This window comes from Corvus cornix, chromosome 4 (genome assembly GCF_000738735.6).
Source record: "Corvus cornix cornix isolate S_Up_H32 chromosome 4, ASM73873v5, whole genome shotgun sequence".
NCBI lineage: Eukaryota > Metazoa > Chordata > Aves > Passeriformes > Corvidae > Corvus > Corvus cornix.
The window spans coordinates 67,673,500-67,696,841 of NC_046334.1; the positions used below are offsets into that span (position 1 = coordinate 67,673,500).

Below are 23,342 nucleotides of genomic sequence, written 5' to 3' on the forward strand. Positions count from 1 at the left end.
ATGAGTCAACAGCTTCTTTGCTTTGGGTACTTTCTGCACTTTTGGTCTTTTCCTCCCACATGCTCTAGTGGGAAAGTCTTACAGTAGATGAATACGCGTGTCTTTTTGGGTCAGCGCTGAACACCATCACCCAGATCACTGTCATATTCTCTGTTTAACTCCTTCTTTCTCTGTAGCTGGTTATGGGAGTGGCTTTCAGCTGAAAAGCATTGCCTTAAACTAGATATAAGGAAGAAATTCTTCCCTGTCAGGGCAGTGAGGCACTAAATCCCTTCCAAACCAAACCAGTTATGATTCTGCCATCTCGCCTTGTTATTTGTAAGAACACAAGAGGTCTCATGTTAAAGGCTTGAGCTGGTGGAAGCCATTTGCTTTTAGATACAGCTCCACAACCTACATCAACCACAACTGGAGCACCTCCACAGCCTGCGATCCTCCCCAGGAACCTCGGGCACGCAGTTATATTGTGCTGTTTCGCCCCGTGCCCTGTCCCGTGCCCCTCAGGGCCCGCCTGTCCCCATCCTCCTTAGCATGCTAAGATGGCGGCCTGCGGGCCTCCCGCAGGTGCTGGCCCCACCCCCGTGCGCATGCGCAGAGACGCCCCGCAGGTGCCACCGCCCCCTGTGCTATATCTGAGTACGCCGCGAGCTGCACGTATAAGGGGTCGTATCACACCCTCTGGCCTCGCTTCGGATCCCTCCGCCGCCTCCAAACGCTGTTCCTATAGCTGGAGGCTCGGCGCTGCCGAGGCGGGAACACGGACCTAGGGAGGCACCGCGGCCCAACGCGTGTCCGTGCCTCCCTTGGGGCCCGGCTGCGGGCGCTCCGCGAGCTGGCCCCGAGGGACTCCTTTCCTCGGCGCTCAAGCGGAAGGATATATCGTTTTTATTTTTTTATCCGCCATCTGCTGAGCAACGGTTTCGGGGGCGTGGCCGGGCGCGCGGGCCCCGCCCCTCCGGGCCAATCGCGGCAGGAGGCTCCCCGCCGGCCCCGCCCTGCATCCGCGGAGTAGCCAATAGGGGCGCGGGACAGGGGCGCGCGCACGGGTGAGGGGGCGTGTGCGCGGCGCGGCGCCGACAGTGTCGCTTGGCCGCGGCGGCGGTCGGGGCGGGGGGGTGGAGGGGAGCGGGACCCGTGCCCAGGGTGACTGCGGGGTGCGCCGGCAGCGGGGCCGGGGGGGAGCAGGTGAGGGCAGGGGCAGGGCTGGAGGGCTGCCCGGGTGGGCAGGCCGGGGTGTTGGTGAGGCGGAAGGAGCTTGGCCCGGTCGCCTGCTCCCTCCCTTCGGCTGCCGCCCGGCGCTCCGGCTGCTCGGAGGAGGGAACAAAGAGGCGGCGGGGGTGGGAATGGTCGGGAGCTGCGCTGCAGCCATTCTAGAAATAGCTTCTGTTGCTTTTTTCCACCCCCCCTCTCCCGAGCAGTGATTAACAGGACTGTGGGCGGGGGGGCGACGTGTGGGTGCCCGGGGGTCCGGCTGCAGCCGCTCGGAGAAGCGGGGGGCGGGGGAGGGCCGGGAGAGGAAGGAGGAAGCGCTCACCGCCCTGCCCTGTGTGTTTCTCTCCTCCTTCCGTCGCTTTCCTCGGTGAAGGCCTCCCGATGAGTTAAAATGGTGCTGAGGCTCGAGGGGAGCTGGTCGCTGCTCGTAGGGAAGAGGTTCCTCTGCCTGTCGGAGGAGGAGGACAGGACGTGGGACGCCAGCCTCATCTCGGAATGGCCCTGGAAGTCGGGCAGGATCCGGGCTGTGTCACACACGGACATATCCAAACAAGACCTGAAGGTAACCGGGAACTTTCAGAGAGACCTGCGAAATCGAGAGTGTGACCGGGGAAGTTGGTGTGGGTGTGCATACACGTGTGTGCACATGCTGCTCTCGGGGGGAGAGGGCGTCTTGGCCAACACGCTTGGAAACGCGCACCCCTGCCCAAGTCTCCCCCGTGTACTAATGCCGGAACTTAACTAATTATAAATGTGCTTTCTTCCACCGGCATTTTGAAAAGCAGGTTTTTACCACACCCACTATGCTTATGGTTTATTTCTTAAACGTAGTTTAAGGTCTTGCTAGTTGTGAACGGATTTTTGCTTCCAGAGTTGAAACCGAAGCTCTCCAGTATTGTTGGGATTGGTGACTTTTCTTTCCTGCTCCTTGCAGTAGCTGGTCATGAACAAGTACTTAGGTTTTAAAATCATACCAAATTCATGCTTGGTGTTGGAGGTCCCTCGGACTCTTCTTGCATGGTGGCCTCTTCTTATTAATGATTACCAAGTGGTTTTTTGAACACACAGTCAGTTGCTGCAACGTGGGGTGATTGGTCAGCTGCGTATTTTGTGTGGAAGTCAAGCGGTGTTTACGGTTTGACTGTGAAGTTGTTACGGGGCTTTATTTGGCAGCTGTAGTCATTAAAAGTATTCAGCCATGTCTGGGCACTTACTGGAGTACAGACTGAGTGCTTACTCCCCAAGGACAAAACTCCATTGTAGCAGCGGCATCTGGAACACTGTCCTTGTTTCTACGGAGGACTTCGGTGGCTGTCCTGTGACAGCAGGAACAGCAGCACCATCTTTCCATTTAAACTGTCTCCTTTACCCTTTTTTGTTAGTGAGAACTTGGTGACCTCTGATTAACCTAAGAAGCGCCCCTTCCTTGTCAAACAAAAAGAAACTCTGGGTGTTTCTAACTCGCTCTTGAAAGCGTAAACTTTGTTATCAGTTTGTTGTTGTGGTTCTGCGGCGGGGGTGGATCTTCGTCCATTTTTGGGTGCGGGGCTGTGCCCTGTGCCGTGCTTGTAGCGAGGAGGAGGTTGTTGGTGCAGAAAACTCTTAAGGACTTTCTCTGCAAAGAAGAAGCAGGTGCTGAGGGGGACTGTATTGTGAGCTTTGTAGCTGGTTACGGTTCTGCCAGAAGCGATCGAGTTGATGTGCTCTCCAGCTGAAGTGTTAAAGGAGTTGCAGAATGGACAATGGAAATGTGGAGAACTTTGTACCAAAACACATCCCACCTCCTTTCCTCCCACAGCTCTTGTGGAAGCATGATAGACCCAAAATAGTAATGGACTGAGAGGGGGGAGTAAGTATTTCTACTGTAAAAAAAATAGAAGTATTTCTTTCCATTTTTGTTTTGTATGGAAGGGTTGTCAACTGCTGTTGAAATTATTTTCTCAAGTGTTTTCCTGTGTGTGCAGCACTGATGGAGTAGACAAAACAAGCTATTCTGGTTCTGGTAGTTATTTGCTTATCTCTTTCGTTGTTTCTGGGCACCTCAAAATTACTAAGTTCATTTCTGCACCCATTAGTTCTATGACTCCTGGCTGTGGTAATGCTGTTTGTGTGCATGTTTTCACTTGCCTTTCCCATGAGAGGGACAATAAAACACCAGGAAATGTTACTAAGATTCACTCAGCTGAGATTTCTATGCTGTTTGTGAAATGTGTTTTAAGCTGGATCGCTGTATTCTTTGGGAAGAGGGAGTTCCGATTTTTTCCAAGAGTAGAGTTCTCTACCAAGACGTTCCAGTTCCTGTATTCAGGCCAAGTTGTATTTGTGGTCTTTCCCAATCATTTGCTGATCTCCCATGTTGCCTTTGAAATTAGGGTAATGCTGTCCCAGAGACATTGGTCATGCCATCATATTTTTGCCATGAAATTGTTTTCCTTTTGAAAAATTTACATACTTGCTTCTGAAATTCTTAAGGATAAATTGCCTTTAAATGCAGACAGGAGATTACCTTCTTCACACTGCATAATTTAATCACCTTTGCTGTCCTTCTGTCATTTGTGCTTTCAATAAATTGGCTGAAGTTATTCTTTGGGATTGGTATTTTTAAAATATTTCTGGAAAAAAACCAGCTTTTTTATTCTAGTGCTTTAGAGTTTGTGGAAAATCCATGTGCCACTGCTGTAGGCAGTCCTTTCGTTTTAGTGGACTTCTTAGGGGTGTGTGTATTCTTCCCTGCTTGTAAACACCAGTAACAGTGTTAACATGTTTAACTCTTCTTGAGCAGCACAGAACTTTTTGAGATGGGAAGTTGTAAAGTTAATGGAGATATTAATATTTCATGTGAGAGTAATGATGATAAACCAGTTAACATTGACTATTACTTGAAAAGTACTGGGTCAGCCTTGGATGCTTTAATGATTGCTGGATTATGTGACAGGCAATAATCATGCTGGAATTATAAGTACTTTCAATGATCTTTTTATTTTTGAGTGAATTGGTGGTTTTATCTTTTTCATGTTGAATGTGTCTGGATTTTATAGGTAGTCACTCATTCACTTTGCTTCCTTTCTGTAGATTTGTGTAGAATTTGATGATGAATCATGGGAAAAGCGAAGATGGATAGAAGTCTACAGCCATATGATGATAGCATTCCTGGTGGAGCAAAAGCTGGTGCTGGCTGAAAGAAAAACCCAATCCATGCCTCCTGTCCAGTGGCCTGCGATGGCAAGTACACTCTTGGCTTGACTCACTTTGCTCCTGCAGTTCCACCTTCTGGGGACAGTGTTGTCACCAGTGTGAATTTCTCAAGTGCAGCCTCAGCCTAGGGTGTCTTGTGAAGGGAGAAAACCTTATTGTGCAGCTTGAACTGACAGAGCTCATCAGCATTTGAAGTTGGTGTGTTGTGCCTGTGGACACAAGAATGTATTTTTATGACTTTGCTTCTCCCTCAGACCGCTGTTCTGTACATTGTTAATTCATTCTCTTTCTAGTCTCATGTTTTGTTTCTTCCACAAAATTCCTTTTGAGACTAGAGAGAAAAAGTGTAAATAATAGGTTTCTAAGGATAGTCTGTGTTTTCTTTTAAATTTTTGACTCTGCCTCAAGTACTGTTAATTACATCAAGTGTGGTGATTCTTGATCCTGAGAAAAAAATAATTCAAGTGACTTACGTGATGCCCGCCTGACAAAAATGATTTGTGAGATTTAGATTTTCTGCACACAAAAACCTGAGCTACACTGTACAAGGAGGGAACTAAGCTTTCTGTACCTGCCATGCATGGCTGAATAGGTGCATTAGCCAGGGGAGGTGAACAGGGAACATTTCTTAATGTATTCAGCCAGTATGGTTGTACTTGACTACTTTGGATATTGCTACTCAAGAAAGTAGTGCAAGAAGTGAGGATGCAAACATGTAAAGTTGCTGAACATGAATTATGCTGAAATTGTAATCTGTGTTTTAATACTATTAACTTTGCTAGGTATAAAGTGTGCATTGTAATTCATATTGCTGAGTTTTAGCTGGTCTTTCTTTAAACATAGTCAATCTAGATATTTATTGGAAGTAACACCCAATCGAATGGGAGGAAATACAAATCCTTAATTTTATTTCCTGGGCTGTGCATTAATATCAGCAGTTCCACAGTTAAATTTTGCTGATAGCTTGTTCTGAAAATGTCCTTATTTAAACTTAGCTGTTGTCCATTTCCAAGTATCTGAATAGTTCTTGCTGGATACTTGTCTTCAGTTTTGGCATAAGGTGTTCCTCCTGATGTGTTTGACGGGTCAGTTCATGCAGGGTACATGTTCCAAAGCTCGTTTCACAGAGGAAGATGTAGGCTCAAATGTAGGCCAGTGCTGGAGCTTGCCTTGGCAAAAAAAAAAAGACTTTTTGTCCCTTTATCATCACACAAGGAAGGAAAGCAGAGGTCACAGAAGAGGTGTGTGGATTAATTTATTTAAAATTTGATCACAACTTCTTGATTTAAGTATATGGGAGAGTGTTTCTGACAAATGGAGTAGCTTTGTAGGAATCTTGGAATGCCCAGTTACTTCTGGGGAGACTCATGTTCCCTCCTCTGGGGGTCCTGTCCCTCTGCCAGTGCTGTCCTAGCTGAGGTGAACACAAGAGAGTGTCTGGGTTTTTGAAGGACTGATGAAAGAAAGGCTGCCTTCCCCTATCAGAACAATTTCCTTTTATTACACCTTTCAGGTAGGGAGGAGTTACTCTTGCCTCTTCTTTTGTTTTAGGCTCCTGGTGCCTTTCCTCTCAGATCTGTTACTGTCACTAGAAAAAATTTAACTTTGAAGGTATTAGGAAGTGTTCAGAAGGTTGTGAAGGAAATTTTTCTTTCTTATCTGTTGCTAAAGCCTTTGATATACCTGAACACAACTTCATCATTGCATCGCAGTGAGGCTATCCAAGCCATGACATGTGCTTAAATTAAGGTTTTGGTGTATTATTAGTGTTGCACAAGTTTTGAGAACTTCAGTGTAAGCTATGCTGCAGGCATTCATTGATTTGCTAGTTATTTCCCCAGTCTACAATAAGGAGGATTGTTAGAAATATATCCACAATTAGAATTACTGTATTAATAAATTCTTCATGTGGAGATGAATGATTGATTAATTGTTAATGACAGCCACCTACATTGAATTCCTAATTCATGCTGATAAATGAAATTAATTTCAGGTGGAGTCCAGTAACTGTTTCATTAGGTGTGTATTAGAAGTTTTATTGGAAACTAGTTTTGTTTTCACGAGTTGTGTGTAGATGTGGTAACTTAACAGAAATAGAAGCAAAATTAAAGTAATTTTTTAAATGCAGATGATGAATGATGAAATCTTCTTACTCTCTGAGAACATGTTTTTCACTTTTTTTAGACCTACAAGTCCTTAGTGGACAAAGCTGGAATGGGATCACTGGTTTCAGTGCGCTATCTGGGTGAAGAGAAGTGTGTTTTTCTTTCTAAAGACCTCTTGACGCCCATCCAGGTAACCTTGAATGGCATTGTGAAGATGAAAGATGAATTTCTTGTCTTGGTATTTAAGATATATCAAGTTAATGTAATCTAAATGCAAACTTCAGATGGGTAAAAACTTGTAGTAGGTGTTTTTCTGTGACTCATAAATATCAGTTCTGAATGTAATGTGTCTGATTTAAAACCTGCTGAAGCTGATTCAGGACATGGTCACTTGGGAGAGCTGGATGAGGGAGTGTGCCAGGACAGTTATTCAGCCCAGGGGACAGCAGTTGCATCATGCTGGTTGGGGGATAACCTGGAATAATTTCCCTTTCTTCTTTTGAACAGGACTGTTGTTCCTGCAACTCTTTGCACAGTAATGCCTGGCATAAATCTTGCTATTTAACAGAAGCACATCACTACTAATCCTAAACAAATGAGGAATTGGGCAGAATGTAAATGAGATGGTTGAATTGTAGTCCCTTTATTGAGCACCAGAGGAAAGTTTGTTAGGTACAGATGGGTTGAAACAATTGTCCCTTGTGACTGGCTGGGCAGGTGTTTGAAGGAATAGTATCTGCTAAAGATACAGGATTTAGCCTTTTTAGGAAGCTATTCCTGAGACCTGTAAGCAATCTGAAATAAAAATAGTAATGGATGTCCCATGTTGAGACTGCAAGTAGTGCCATCATTAGTGTTCTACTTTGACTTTTTAACAGTCAGCAAATGCTCAAGTCCTTTAGAGAAACTGACAAGAGAGTCACTAAAAGCCAAATTTGAGTTGTAGGTGGTTGTCTTGCTTGTGTTGGCTCAACAGCAGGGTAGAGATCTCTTTATGCAGAATCCTTATCTCAGCACTGCAGTGGAGAAGATTGCTTTACTGCCATCTTGAATAAGAGTTTATTGACTTCTAGTTCTTCAGTCTTCTGCCTCTTACAAATACCAGAGCAGTGCCTGGGACAAAAAGATAAAACCCAACCCCAAACCATTTTCTTATAAGCACTCTTGAGTCTTGGGTGGAAACTTGCTCTGACCTTTCCATTTCAGAATCAGTTCTCATTCAAGAATTCGAGAGGAAAAAATACTATAATATGCATACATTATGCTGAATAACTGTGAATAATTTGTATGTAGCTGACTCTGTTTTCATTCCTATAAACATTTTATAATGGTGTCTTTAAATGGACTGCATCCTGGCATTATCATAAATAGAAACAAAGTATTTTCATTTGTGTCTGCTCAGGACAAATATGTTGCTGCTTCTGAGAATTTAAAATCCTAAGTTAAGAATGGATGGTTCAATTAAAATCAGTGCTCATTAGCAATGTAGTACAACAAAGCTGGGCTGTTTTCAGAACAATATTAAAGTGGACCTGGAGAGCTCACTTCAGTCTGTCTTGCAGATGCTTATTGTAAATTAGTGGTAAGAAATTGATGTCTGCCTCCAATCCAACATCCTAGAACTGATGGGACACAGATTAATGAGAATTGGATTTCTATGAATTGCTGCCATCTTGTTTTTAAATATTGCGGGATTTTGTTAAAAGCATTACCCTGAATGGAAACTTCTGTTCTTTTTTTTTTTCCCTGAAATAGGATGTGGATAGTTCCAGGCTTTCTCTTAAGGATGATCAAAATGTAAATGAAGAAATTCAGGCTCTGGTTAAGAAACACCTTGATGAGACACGCTTGGTCCAAGGTACAAACATACTGTGGAGTGGAAAGCTCTGGCAATAAATGCTCAAGTCCAAAGGGAAATCCTTGCAGTGTTGGTTTAATTAATTGGTAATCTGTTCTAGGGGATAAAACCTTTTTAAAAATACTGATTTTACTCTCAAAGCCGTGAATGCAAAATGTGAAGGATTGTAGATGTTTAAGTTTCAGGTATTTCTTTAGTAAGAGTAAGTAATTTAAGCATTTATAGGTGGCCTGGTATTTGTGAAATATATCAAACTTGAAGTAATTTTGAGCAAAATAATATCAAGTTGTTTATTGCTTCAGTAACTTGATTTTTTTTCCAATTTGTTACTTGTTTGTGAAAACTTCCAGGTGTTGTATAGAGGCTTCTTTTTTTAGTCAAATTTAAAATTGTTACTTTTGTTTGTCGGCTTTAAATTCTTAATTACCGGGTTCATACCAGCATATTTGTAGTCATGTGCTTGCACATGCAGGGAATGTCTCTTATAAAAAGGTAAATATTGCATCTTAGTTTTAATTTCCCCTACTGTAAGGACAGGAAAAATTCATTTTGGTAACTGTGGTCATCTTCATGCCTTCTTTGTCCTAAGCGCTTTTTTTTTTTTTTTTTTTTTTTTTTTTTTTTAATTTTGAAGGTGGAAAAAATATCATTGGTTCAAAAATTAGGATTTATAGCCTGGATCCTTCTACTCAGTGGTTCACAGCAGTTGTTGTCAATGGTAATCCAGCTACAAGAACTCTAGAAGTCAACTGTCAGGAGGTAGGAACCAGTTATTGTGGTGTACAAATAGATTTGGGGAATAGGTGCAAACTTTTATTTATATCTCCACCAAAACCATTTTTATTTCTGTCTTTACTGTAATCTTCAAACATGGGTGACAGTGTAGTGCAGAACAATATAACCCAAAGTGTTTCTTTATGCTGCTGGTAGATTATTAAATAAGAAATGTCCTTCTATGAAAAATGAAGGAGACCTGGAGTTTTTATTGGAAGAGTGAAGCAAATATGATCCTGGTTTCTTTGCTCTCTGTGCTGTGCAGACAGTGCTCTCAAGCACCAGTTTGTGTTTTTATGCAGAGACACTGTCACATGGAATGTTGTTAAATTCAGCTTGGTATTCAAAGAACCTAGAAGTTTAGTGTCTAAGCTTAGTCCATGCTACCATGTCTAAGATAAATATACTCAGATAGAGTTTCACCTGTCTAAATGGCTGCTTCTGTGTTTCCTGTTCCTTTTCAAGATTCCAGCTTTAAAAACTCTTGATCCAGAGTTAATTCATGTTGAAATCATATATGACAACAATGGAAAATGTGGTAAGACCTATTACTTTTTGTCCTTCAAACACAAAGTAGGTTATTTGTGATAGACTAATCTTGATCACCTTCCCTTCCAGATAAATCAAAAAGAATTGGGGGTGTGAAAAGGAAGTCATCTGAGAACAGTGGAAGTATTGATGCTAAACACACAAAATCTTCTCCTGAGGTAATGTCTTGTTCTGTTATATATGGCTGCTACATAATGATTATGTCACCTCTCAAAACATCTTAAGGATTAGATTGGAAAGTAGAATAATAAAATAATCCCTTGGAGGGTCTGTTGAGTTTTCAAGCTTGTCTGGGCATGAATTGAACATCTTGCCTTGTGATAATTGGAGCCAAAGCTACTAAGCCTTGAAAGTTAGTGGTTTGTTGGGTTTTTTGTTTGGTTGGGTTTTTTTGTTTTTGTGTTTTTTGCCCCCTCCTCCCGCTTAGGAGTTGGCCTGCCTGGTCATGTATTCTTCCATGGGAGAAAACACAAAGGAGTTCTGAAGTTTATAACCTTTGTTTTTCATGTTCTTTCTTTAACTATTTTGTACTTGAACCCAAAACCTTCAGCTGCACTTGGATGCTTTGAGGATTGAAGCTGCATGAGGAGCAGTTGAAAGTTGTTTCAGTACAAAAAGGGAATGTGGCTTTTGTAGTACTTTCATGTCTACTTTTATTTCTTTTGTGAGTGACCTGCCAGGTATCACTGAGAGATAAGTAAACTCTCAAAGGGCAAAAGACAATCTGGATTACTTAAGTGTAGAAATGCAAATAAATAATTATGGCTTGGCTGAAGAACAGTACTTCAAACCTGCCCTGTAATTTTGCCCAGTGTTTCAGGCCAAAACCTGTGTTTTAGGCAGGAGTAGCTGGTCTTCAGGAAGCTCTGGAAGGAGGGGAAGGGGGTTGTGTTGCTTCTGTGCAGTCAGTCCTGTGTGGAGTCAGCTGTGCAGATCTGGCAATGGCTGGATATGGTCATTAGCAGTCTTTAACAACCTCACAAAGAACCAGCATGAGGTAACAAGCACAGGATAAGATGCCTCAATGAAGGAAGTGTCCTGTCCTGTATTAACTGCTGAGGGGGAGCATGGGCAGCAGGGCAGCATGGAGTAACAGAGCATCGCAGTCTTGTGTTTCCATAGCTCATGCTTGAGTGCCTTTAGCAGCTTTTGGTGCTCAGTTTGCCTTTTTTTCAGTTTTCTGCATAATTCAGCCATTGAGCAGCCTGCTTGATACTCACAAAGCTGGTCTGTATTTCACATTTCAACTGCCCTGCTGAAGAATTACCATGATCTGAATTTGTAACTTGTTTTACCATAGTTTTTCCTTAAAGTAGTGATTTACTTCTCATTTTCCAGTCTGCCTTCCTTCAAAGGACTGGATCATTTATCACTTTTGTACTCTTGGGGAAATGCCTTGCAACCATTTTTCCAAGTGGTTGCAGTGAGTGTGCTTTCTAGTAAGGAAAGCAGAAGCTGTTTGTTTCTCTGATTTTGGTGGATGTGAGTATGTGGGAGTGATGAACTGAAGCCATGTTTTTTGTTAATAAGTATGTGATAGGACTCATTTCTAGTGTGGAGTTAATTATCTGCAGCATATTTCTGAGCTCTTGACTTGGTGCCTGACAGCTGTGTAATACCAAAACAAAAAGGAAATATTTTGGGAGCTGATGCTGATGAGCCTGTAGTGTAACTTCCCAGCAGTTAAGTGGAGCATGTGGGAGTAAAATATGGATGTTGGAGCTGAGGAAGGACCCCCACAGAAAACTACTGTTTTAAAGACACTTGCTAATTTGGTAGGCCTATTGTATTCCTAAATGAATTATAGATTTGTTAGGCTGGTGATTTAATCAACACAGGATTTCTTTACTTAACACTTTCTAGAATCCTGGTGCAAAGAGTTTTCTTGCTGCAGGAAAGTTCATGTGTAGATTTTTGGTAATGCTGTCAGACTTCACCGTTTTAATTTTCTCTGGGATTTTCAGCTGAGCTCAGAAGTTTATTTCTGCCTGCCAGTTACTGCAGTTACTTTAGAAGCATTGTTGCACTGGCAGTTACCAAGAGCAGGGCTTTCTGTCTTCCTTTCCATTTGCTTAATGCACTTCCCCCAAAAAAGTTTGTTGTTAGTTGGGGGAAAATGCATTAACATCAACAGTCTTTCATGGAACCTATAAGGTTTAAAAGGACATTTTAAAGTCTTTCCATCTCTTGAACTGAGTGAGTCTATTTAGTTTTATTAAACAAGGTAGGAGGAGTATTTTTTTTCTTTTCAAGCTGAACCCTGCAAAGCCATAATTTGTTATGCTGGATTTTCCTAACTGTTAAAATCTCCCTTGCAGGTTTCTCCCAGTCAGGGACACGTGCAGTCAGTACCAACTGTGCTGGGTGAAGCACTGCTGGGATGTACTCCTGCAAATAAAGACCAAAGGCACCCAGGCCTGCCCTTGCCAGCTAACTCACCACCCAACCTTGGTGCAGAAACTCCTCAGGGGTAAGGAAGCAGTTTTATGCAGATTTTTACCTCCAAGAATAATTCTGATTCTTAGCACAACAAACTCAGGTCATTTTAATAGCTGTAGTAACTACTCCTCTATAATACCAGCATAGAAAAGTGTTAGACTTGCTTGCCTTGGATATATAATTTACTTCCTAATGCCATATTTGTATTTATCTTTGAGGAAGTGGCCCTTCAATGTCCCAGGCCAATGTCACTGCTTCATTGTACCCCATCTGTAAATGGATACATGGGTGTGGTGCCTGCTTTGTCAAATGCATTCCTCCCCTGCCCCCAAGAAAACCGGAATATGTTCAGGCAGGTGTCTGCTTTCTTTCACATCAACTGCAGGTCCTCAGTCGTATTCCTGTTGAACACCAGTGCCTTTGAACTTTTGTTACCCCCAGTTCTGTCACAAAATGGATGTAATGGTAGAAATAGTGTGACAGGAAAACTCAAATTTGAAGTGCTATAGGGGTTTTTCTACTAGTTTTGTCTCTCTTACATGCTGAATGTAGAAAATACGATTTTTTTAAAGGTGTTTTCTAGTGAGAGATTTTACAGTCTCCAGCATAGAGTTGTGGTGCCAGTCAGAAGTTCCTTGAGAATCTTGCCACAGACATGCAAATGAAATGCATCTAGTTATTCAGCAGTTGCATGGAGAAAACGAGGAAGCAACTATTTAATTGTGAGAGAAGGTAGTGGAGTAACAGCAGTACACAAATTTGTGTGTGCCTACATGGGTGTAGAGCTTTATTATAACTCCTCTAAAAAATCAAAACCAGAAAAAACACCTGAAAAACACAAACCTCTTTAGCCTCACACAAAATTTAAAATACTTGTACAGCAGAACTCAAAGCACATAATTAAATAACTAAATTTCTTCTTTCAAGCTTTAAGTGTGACTAGATTGAGCAGCTGATGCCATGCTTTGACACCTTTTTTTTCCCCTAATTATTGCATGTTGCATTTCAGCACATGTAGGCGAAGCCTACCAGAAGCTCATCCTTCCTGTCTTAATACTGGAATTAAAGCTTTGAAGGAAGATCTGACAGCCTTTCCTAAAGCGGGGTTTATGTCTAAAGAGCAAACACAAAATCCTAGTGATCAAAAAGGTAAATACACCTCTTTGACAACCTCAAGATCTTCATCTTTGACTGATTCAGCTAATGAAAAAGGAACCAACCTGAAGAATACTAATGAACCTCTTATGAAGGCCACAACAAACTTTCCCAAGGAATGCATTGCTGTAAAACCGTTGCAGCATCCCAGCCCTTCCATAGCAATACCCAGAGACAGTGGCATGGTTGAACTGCAGCGAACTTTAGATTGCAGACCCTCAACCTCAGATGCTCATCTTCTGTCCTTCAGTGAGTGTGGGGTTAAATCACAAAGCAGCTGCAACAGCCACAGCAGCCACAAAGGAAACAAGATTGATGAACTCGCAGACATGGAGTTTTTTATTAGAAGAAATTCGAATGAGATTCTTTGTGACAGAAGTGAAAGTGAAAGCTTTTGGACTGGAAGTGCCAAGGTTCAGGATAATAGTAAGTGTTTCTAAAATTTCCTGTCATTTGAAAGTTCTTGTAGTTTCTGTCTAGTGACTTGAAGTAGGTTATTTGTTACAATTTAAATTACTAATTTTGCGTATGTGTGAGTAAATCAGGAACTGGAATCACTTGTGTGGTTTTTTTTTGTGAGGGGAATGCAATAAAGTTGAGAAACACTCTTTCCTGATAAAGGAAACAGACCAATCATTAATGTTTAGAAATCAGTTGTTACAAAAATGTATGCAAGAACAGAATGGCAGAAGTTACAAAAACAAGGTTCTGTTTGGAACACAGATGCTGATGGCATGATGAGATTACCTTTTAGCAATGGTCCTAAATTTTACAAACATAGTGAGAGGTGGTGGTTGTTCTCAATGAAGGCCGGTTCAAGAGGGGCTTTAGTTTAGAAACTGTCCCAAGAGCAAAGCAAACAAAATCCCAACCACCACCATCACAAATTAAAACCCACCCAGCCCCAAAACCACCCTTGTTCTTCTTTTCCATTTGATGACCTCTTCAGGTTCTCACATGGGACAGAAGAGGAAAGGCTGGGGTTGTTTAAGGAGCTGGACTCCTGGTGTCATGTGTCCTGCAGTTCATCAGGTGGTGTTGCTGATTGTTCAGGATTCTGGGAATCCCCTACATACCCTTTTTTTTTTTTTTTTTTTTTAATCAATCTCCTGTTGCTTGGCCTTGGATTACCACGTGCTGTTCCATAATTAGCATGAATTCATAGCCAGCCAAGCAGTTGCTGTTGTGTCCCCTGCAAGGCCTCACTGGCAGCGTAGGAGGAAGGGAAGTGTTTGGCATCTGTTACAGTAAGATGCTGAAAGCTGTTGCATCATGAAGGGGGAAAACAGGACTGAGAAATGGCCAGGTTGTACTCTGTCCCCATTTCTTGTGAGATGTGGTTGCTGCATGCCCTAATCTGCTCAGGATTCCAACTCTGGCTCAAGAACTTCCTTTAAAAGCAGCTGTTCTTTCAAAGTGCTCCTCTGTGAAAAAGCTGAAGGAGCTTTAAGCTTGGGTCCACAGACTGTGTGACTCCACTGGAGCTGTAGCTTGAGACAGTTCCTGCTGACTGGAGAAGAGGTTTCTGCTAACTGCAAATATTTTTAGCATAACTTTATTTCAATGTAATGTGAAACTTAGAGGAAAAGTTGACGTGCTTCTATCACTAAAATACATTTGCTGGCACTTCTGTGTGAAAAACAGAGGCTTTTCTAATCCTGGCCGCTCTTCCCTGCAGTAATTGTTCGCAAGTCCATTTTATCTGACGCTGCTAAAGTGAAGAAGCTGCAGCAGAGTGGAGAGGCATTTGTGCAGGATGGCTCCTGCAATAACATCGCCCCTCACCTGCACAAGTGCAGGGAATGCCGCTTGGACAGCTACCGCAAGAACAAGGAGCAGAGAGATTCCACCGTCTTCTGCCGCTTCTTTCACTTCAGAAGGTAAGAACAACTTGGGATACTTTAAATACCTTAATATTCCTTAAATGTGAAAGGTTATAAAGCCCCAATTCCATGTCTGGAATGGTCTCAGGTTTCAAAGCTTCTTACTGTTGGTGTCTAGCTATAAGACCAATATACCCCACTAAAGAGTGGCTATCTATGGTTTTTTAGCCCTTAGAAATGATACAACTTCTCCATTTGAATAGAAAATAGTTTGGCAGGACTTAGAGCTCTTTATTTTGCTGTTCTGGGCTGAGTGCCAGTAGGATAACGAGTTTAGTTTGAGTGCTACAGCTCAGTAGAATTGGAGATAGCAGTGAGAGGGTAGATTCCACGTTGGTTTCCTGAAGTTTTGTGGTTGGACCTATGAAAGGTTATCCATGAACCCAGAGCTATGGAAGAGTTGCAGTACATGGCTCTGGGCTTCCAGCTGGAGACATTTAAGCTTGCCATGGAAACACTTAATCTGTGCACCCACTAGAATTCAGTTCTGTTGCTAAAGGTTTAAAAAAAGGCAGATGTGCTACTAATCTGCTATTTAACCTCAGATTAGAGATTTTACTATAGCAGCTCTTTGTATAATCTGATGTGTGAGACCAGCATAACAGACTATGCTAATTCATCCTCTCAGGGTAACAATCCAGACTTGCAGTGCAGTTCAAATCAGATGAACCCTTCAGTTTAAAACTTGAAACTGATGGAACTCTCCCTTTTTATTGTGTGTGAAATCTGTCAGATCTGAAGATAGCATTTGTCTGATGACAGCAGCTGCCAGTACACGTTCTCCTGCCACACTTAACACTACAGTGAGCACACGTTGTCATCAGAAGTCAACTTTCCTCTACAGCATTTAGTAAAAAGGTTCCTGAGCAGAACTCTTCATGTTTGCCATTTAAGACACTACTAACAATATAGATCTCATTCTTTCCGCCTACTCAGAATCACTCAGGAATATATCTTACTCAAATTTTGCTTGATGTTTTTTGACAGCTGCCTCCAAATGAATTGTTACTGAAATATAGTCTATATTTAAGGCGCTGTAACCTCTCTTGAGAGTTGTGTGTAGTCCTAGATAAAATTATTGCTGTTGCCATCTCTAAATGTGGTCCTTAATGCCAGTGCATTTTAAAAATTGTAAACCTGATTTGGTTTTGTGTGAATAAAAAACCCCAACACTACACTTGTTGTAAGATAGATTTCTAACTAAAAACCTGGATGTTTTCAGTGTGTTTCTGTAAAACAAGCAGTGCATTGAACATGTTTAATGCTAGCGACCAGTATGTTTACCCATATCTGTTGTAACCTTTCAGTAAATTCATTGGTATACAGTACACACATTTGCAGCTCAAGCATTGACTGGGATGGAATGAATTAAACCAGTACAGCATTTGAGGTGATGAGGGTCTTCTCTCCTTTTCCCCCTTTTTTTTTTCATCAGGCTGCAGTTTAATAAGCATGGAATACTGCGTGAGGAAGGTTTCTTAACACCAAATAAGTACGACCCTGAGGCTATTAGCTTGTGGCTACCCTTATCCAAAAATGTTGTGGGTCTAGATCTGGACACAGCAAAGTACATCCTTGCCAACATTGGAGACCACTTCTGCCAGCTGGTGATATCTGAAAAGGAAGTCATGTCAACGATTGAACCACACAGTAAGATCAGCTTGTATTGAAATTGTCTGTGTTTTCACAGCTTTATGTGAAGCTTTAAGCTTCTGTGTGAAAGTAAATTGCATATATTTGGAAATGTCATTCTCAGAGAGGGAATGATTAAGTGCCACTGTGAGCCAGTGTCAGCAACTCTTTGTTTCTCATAGGGAGGGGGAAAGGGAAGGGTAATTCCACCCTTTTTTGTCAGAAGTTGTTTCTCAATTTATCAAATTACTTTGCCTGTTACAAAATGTAAACAAAAAATTTAAATAAAGCAGCAGGTAGCTGACAACAAAATCTATTCTTGACGTGTAAATGAAACAAAGATTTTGCTTTGCACAGGGTCTGTTAGATTGCTTTGGTCCTATTTTATTGTAATTGTATCATGGACCTAATGCTGTCTGTCAGTAAAAGAGATTTTTCCTCCACCTTCAGTTTTTAGTAGCACTTTTAGAAGTGATTGTGTGCAGCCCTACTGGGAATAGACCAGAGAGGTGCTGGTGAGGGGTAACTGGTTGGGGAGGTTAATTAGTGCAGACAGGGCAAACTTGGTGCCCTCAAACACAGGGGTTTGGCCACATCAAAATATTTCTGTAGCAGATGTGAGCAGAGAAATGGGGAAGTCTATGACCTTGCATAATCACTTCTTGGAGTAGAATGACTCTTAAAACTCTATTTGTTTTCTGGATTTTAAGTGCGTGGCTGGGGTGCAGCACAGTTGAGGAGATTGCCACTGTCTGCTGTGTTTGGGGAGTGTTGACGTTAGATAAAGATCCTCTCAGTTTGGCAGTCACTCCACTGTTCTGAAAGAAGAAAAAAAAATGAACAGGCTTGAATGCCCTTCAGAAGGGGAGGGAAGACTTGAGATATTCCAGAAATACTTGCAGTGGGGTCTTAACCTTGGGCTACTTGGAATCTGCAAGCTTTGCTGTTCTCTTGACCTGCAACATATTCAGGCCAGTGGAACCAAATTATTTGTATCCAGGGTGAGATACAGTCTGGAATACAGAAACACTTTCAGGAGGGTGAAGCTTTGGGTGGAATTCCTGAAGCAAAGGGGAGGGTGTGGTGTTTCTTAATAGCAGAGGATGCATCTCTTGGCATGGCTACCAGGAACATTCTCTGCTTAAAAAACACAGACATGTGTGAGTTTTGGAGTTGGCTTGAAAAAGAGCACAATCTCATTAATTCCTTTTTTATTTTATTGCCCCGACTAGTGAGGGGAAGGGAATTCACTTTCATTAATATGGAGGTTATTTTGAATGCCCTGGGCAAGGAAGAAGTAATTTACAGTCTACATATATGGTGTTCTTCAAACAGTTCAGTGGGAGAGTACTCAGTCAGCAAAGAGAAAAGCGAGATTCTTCTGCCACCCTGACTTAAAGTTATGGTAAATTTAAGTGAATTAACCCCTGTGTGGTAAAAGATTGACCAGTGTAGAAGAACAGCTTGTTAGGTCACATTGTTCCTTGGCCACCAAGTGCCGAAAGGAAACAGGATCAAACTACAGAGAGGAACCAAAAAAACAGGAGTAGAAGGGGACAAGATTCAGAAAAGACAGGAAATGACGTTCAAAAGAGAACAAAAAACCTTCATCCTGTTTGGGGGAAATTGGAGAGTTGACCTGGAAAATGATAAATATAGTGTATGTTTTTAAAAGACAAAGAATGGAGCTGATGATATTTAGACCTGTGTCTCTTGGAAGAATTCTGAAGCAAGTAGTCAAACAATTTTTACCTCCTACTTAAGAACAAATTGTGCTAAGCTATTCCAGTGTTGTTCCATACTTAGTCAATGGACATTATTCAGAAGAAGAACAACAGATGTCTTGGATCCTGGTATGGTTTTTTTAGCATGCATTAGGACATGGTCTCTCATAACTTGCTTTTAAAATTAAGAAACACTGTGGGCAGGAAAGTTTCAGAGAAGTTACAAGTGTGAAAGGTGGTAGGAGGAGGCAGGTGTGTGCTTTTTGTCTAGTCTAGTTTCCTAGCTGGCAACATAAGGAAATGGAGATCAGGCTAAAATAATTTTTGCATAATCACAGATTCACAGAAAAATAATACAACCCTGGAAGGGCTTGTAATTGTTTGCAAGATACTGTCAATGTTTGGGATATTTTGAGTGAACTGAAGAAGTGGCTTGGGGTGAGGAGAGAGGAATATAGTGAGTCCATAGGAAACAGCAGCAGTCAGTGCTTCAGAGAAGAAAATTCACTGTTCTGAGGAGATCAGGTACACACTTGGAAACATAAAACCTCCCAAAAGGAAGAGAGAGAACTATTTGCCCACCATGCTGCTGAATAGAGAACAAGGGCAGACTGGTTGTGGCAAGCTCCACATTAAGCTTAGCTTGCCAGCAGTACCTGAATTTATTTCCTAGAGTAGCTGTGGAATTTCCAGTTAGGAGAGTGTCAGCAGTGTGCTTGTCAACTTGGGCAAACGCATGTCAGGACTAAGAGCTGTGGTTGGTGCTGCACAGGAGGAAGGAAAGCGGTCTTGGTTGCTTGGACTGTTTTGTAACAAAAGCATTTTTTGGAGTTCCAATACAAAACCAAGTCTGAGTCATATCACTGTAGTTTTTAAGTGACTGTATTTAACACTCAAATGCTGAATTTTGTTTGGACTAACACTCTGACTGTCCCATTGCTGCCCGCAGGACAGGTGGCCTGGAAGCGCGCGGTTCGTGGCGTTCGCGAGATGTGCGATGTCTGTGACACCACGATCTTCAACCTGCACTGGGTCTGCTCCAAGTGTGGCTTTGGGGTGTGTGTGGATTGCTACAGGATGAGGAAAAAAAGCTCACATGAAGGTGGGGAGTGCTTATTGCTACCTGAAACAAAGGGGGAAGAGAGGAAATAAAATCTGTGTATTGAACTTGGAAGTCAGTGATAACCTTAAATGAGACACAAAAATCCTTCCCAACAAGGACATGTTGTAGACCTGTGGTTGGATATATCAGTAATAGTAAAATATGTGGCTTTCCAGAGCAGGATGAAAGATGCAATAACAAAACAGTGTAATGGTCTTGTTTTGCAGACGATGACTCGGATACTTTCTCCTGGTTTAAGTGTGTGAAGGGGCAAGCACATGAACCAGAGAATCTAATGCCTACACAAATAATTCCTGGAAAAGGTATTGGAAATATTTGATTAGCATAAAAATGTTCTGTAGGATTTTGCTGTCTTTTGTATGTTGTTGATACTGTACTGAGAGAGGTTTGATTTTAGTAGTAAAGTTGGTAAAAACTTAGCATTTATTATTCAAAGATAGGAGTAGCTCGTGTGTTTAATCTGATTTTATTATCTTTGACCTTTACAAAGAAGTAGCAGAACTTCTTGTTTAATGATGAACTGTATTCACATATCATTGTTTATCTGCACAACACACACAATTTCTGTAAAAGTCTTAGTGGCTGCTGGATGTTGTGTTTGCATGTGAGCTCACTGACGTTTCTCTCCCTTCAGCTCTCTATGATGTTGGTGACATTGTTCACTCTGTAAGAACAAAATGGGGAATAAAGGCAAATTGTCCTTGTGCAAATAAGCAGTTCAAAGCACTATCAAAACCAACACTAAAGGAGGATTCAAAACAGGTATTGTTATTGCCTCTATGTCTGTGCAGTTAAGTTTGTGTCAGTCTATTGCATGTTCTTGAGACCCCTGCTAATTTGACTTTGTAGGTTGCCAGCCCTGACCTCTGTGATAACCCCACCACACAGGGACATTTTGTATTCACTGTTCATCTTTCTGGTTCAGTTCTTGAGGTTTTGGGGAAAATCTCATTGTGTCCCCTTGACACTGAGCCTCAGTAGTGACCTGTCCTTGAAAAAGGCTCATGAGGACTTAGAGAAAAAATGGGATTAGATTGAGATCACTTGAGAAGAGTATGAAGAGCAGAGGAATGGGAATGGTTGTGAAGTGTAGGCTATTCCTTGAGTCCTGGAGATAAAATACATGCAGCATCTAAAAGAATAAGGTGGAAGAGCACTGGGATTCATAAAAGAGCTAAACATGAAAACCACTGAGATTTAGAGGAGTGTAGAAAACCATTGATTTCTCTAGCGGTCTGGTAGGTTTGCTGCTCTGTATGTAAAGAATACCCAAAACACATGAAACCCCACAAGATCCGTATATTTGTAAATGGATGTAGTATTTTTTTGCTTTTGAAAATAGAGCACAAATTAATAGCTTAGTTTGGAAGTATCTTGCAAGAAATGGGATGAATTCAGTGATTTAAATTTTGTTGAAGCTTATTCATAAGCTTGTTTTGAAAAGAAATGTTTCCTTTAAGTGTAAGAAGCAGGTTGGATTTGATTTTGGTGTTAGTAATGAACAGAAGAGATGAAAAATATTGTCAAGTTTTAAAAGTCTGGAAGATGGTTATGTGAATCAAAAGTTAGCATATGACTGACCTGGTTTCAGTCTTCTGAATCAAGATTTCCTATGACTCTGGATAAACAGCTACATTAAATTTATCTACTCCTCTTCAGAATTAGATACTGCACTGGTTATGTGAGCATAAGCTCATTAAAGTCTGAAGCATTTTCTATTATGTCATGTTTAGAATCCTTACCAAGCATCAGCAGTCAATGAGAGATGAAATAGAGAACGTAGCAATAGGCAGACAAAAGAGCAGAATAATTTCTTAGCTGAAAATTGAGCAGAGAGGGGAAATGCCACCAGTCACGCAGGAATGCCAGGGCAAAGCAGTGGTTCTGGTTAGTCTGTTCCTAGAACCTCCAAATGACCAATAAATCAGCTGCAAAGGAGATGGACAGTCCTACACTTGGACTGTGCTGGCCAGGCCAGTGCTGCACTCAGGCAGGTGTAGCTCAGACTTGGCAGGTGAGTGCACTTCTGCTACCACATTAAGAGAAAAATTTAGGAATGCTCCATGTCTGTTTTAGTCCTCTGAACTAGAGCTCCAGCTTAGCCCTGGCCTGAGCATCAGCTACCACTAGAATTGTCAGAACTGCTGTTAAAACCGCACTTGGTTCCCAAAGCAATCCCAGACAACGCACCTGGGAAACTTGGCTCTCTGTGCTTGTCTTAAGGCATGATGAACTCTGGCTGCTCCTGAAGTTGGGAGATCCTGAATGCTGCTGATCTGTCATCTCCCGATCCTGAGCTGCAATGCTGACCTCTTGTGGAGGTGACATGTTTTGAAGGGCCAAGCCATTTTACTTCTAAAAGAATGAATTTGGATGTGTTACTGCTTGCTTTCCCTTTCTGAGTAGGGTGTGTTTGTGTCTGATCAAGTTCTCGCTTTGCTTTTTCAGCACTTGGCATCCGGAGACAGGCCCAGCCTTCAACACAACACTTTTGTCCTGAGCCCACAAGTCACTACACATGATCCTCCTCTAAAGTCAGCACTTGGAAGCAAACAAGCTGCTTCTGTAAATACTTCTCCTTCATTAAATTGGTTTTCAAACCTAACAAGTGGAAATGTGAATAAAGAAAACAAAGGTACGTGCAGAGCCAGTGAAGAGTAAACCCTTTGTGGCTGTTTGTCAGAAGAATATAGGTCAGACCCAGCAATATCTTGTGCTGAGAGTGAGGTCATCTGCCTGCTGGGATGGGTGTTCAGTGTCTGGGCTGCAGAACTGGCCGTGGCAGTGGCTTGGAGTGAAGCCTGGCAGAGTTAGCATATTCTGTTTCAAAAACTGGATTAAAATCCCATTGATGCAAGTATTCTTGAAAATTCAGTTTGAGAATATTTTTTGTTGTTGTTTTTTTGTGGGGTTGTTTTGGATTTTTGGATTTGGTTTTTTGTTTTAGAATGTGGGAGTTTAAAACCTTTGGTTTATTGAAGAAAGTTAAGTGAAAGAAATACTTTATCTGTGTGTATTGGGAGGAGATCTATATATAATGTTTATGCATGTAGGAGGATCTTGTTTCGGAAAAAAGAATGCAAAGTATATGCTTCTCATGGTTTTCCTTTTTTCATTTCAGAGAAACTTCTACCAATTTCAAAGAATGAAAACAAACCTCTCCAGACACTCCCTAGCTTAGCCAAGCCAGCTACAGCCCTGCAGACATTCAACAGTGCAATATTAAGCCCTGTGAGCAACAACAACACAGGCTTCTTGCGGAATCTGTTGAACTCTTCTGCAGGAAAGGTACAGGAAAAATTCTGTCCTACAGGTTTGAGTTGTTTCCAGGCTTAGATTCTGTTCTAAACCTGGGAACAGCTGCCACAGGCAGTTTACTTACTTGTCACAGTAAGTAAAATTCTGTCCTTATTTGGGAAGGACTAATTCAGTTTTGATGTCTCAGCAAGTCTTGGTGAGGAACAGGGAACTGAGTGATAAAGCAGATTAACTTCCTTAGGTTAGAATCTGGCAGGTACATTGACTGGGATGTCTTTTAGACTTAAAAAAGAAGTACCAATGAACTTGCAGATGGAGGGAAGAACCTTCTGTGGTATCTTCCCCATACCTCATTTGTAGACTGGTTCACTTCAGATGTTTCTGGGCTTTGTCTGATCTTAGATGTGACTTGAAAGTGGTGGGGAAAAGTACTGG

At 41.8% G+C, this 23,342-nt stretch overlaps 1 protein-coding gene across 2 annotated transcripts in view; it reads left to right on the top strand.

The window, feature by feature from the left end:
• Positions 1-1,102: 1,102 nt before the first annotated feature.
• Positions 1,103-23,342, top strand: part of KDM3A (lysine demethylase 3A) — a 30,402-nt gene continuing 8,162 nt past the window's right edge. The window contains exons 1-17 of one of the 2 annotated variants that reach the window (XM_039550603.1): positions 1,103-1,185; positions 1,586-1,774; positions 4,285-4,434; positions 6,592-6,702; positions 8,268-8,370; positions 9,005-9,129; positions 9,610-9,682; positions 9,763-9,851; positions 12,012-12,163; positions 13,142-13,713; positions 14,966-15,167; positions 16,606-16,820; positions 19,476-19,628; positions 19,856-19,951; positions 20,284-20,411; positions 22,098-22,284; positions 22,771-22,937. In XM_039550603.1, coding sequence (XP_039406537.1) covers positions 1,604-1,774; positions 4,285-4,434; positions 6,592-6,702; positions 8,268-8,370; positions 9,005-9,129; positions 9,610-9,682; positions 9,763-9,851; positions 12,012-12,163; positions 13,142-13,713; positions 14,966-15,167; positions 16,606-16,820; positions 19,476-19,628; positions 19,856-19,951; positions 20,284-20,411; positions 22,098-22,284; positions 22,771-22,937 — 2,694 coding nt within the window. In that variant the 5' untranslated portion in view covers positions 1,103-1,185; positions 1,586-1,603. Of the gene's footprint in view, positions 1,186-1,522; positions 1,775-4,284; positions 4,435-6,591; positions 6,703-8,267; positions 8,371-9,004; positions 9,130-9,609; positions 9,683-9,762; positions 9,852-12,011; positions 12,164-13,141; positions 13,714-14,965; positions 15,168-16,605; positions 16,821-19,475; positions 19,629-19,855; positions 19,952-20,283; positions 20,412-22,097; positions 22,285-22,770; positions 22,938-23,342 lie in introns of those variants that run through there. The other variant, XM_039550601.1, reaches the window with a different exon arrangement.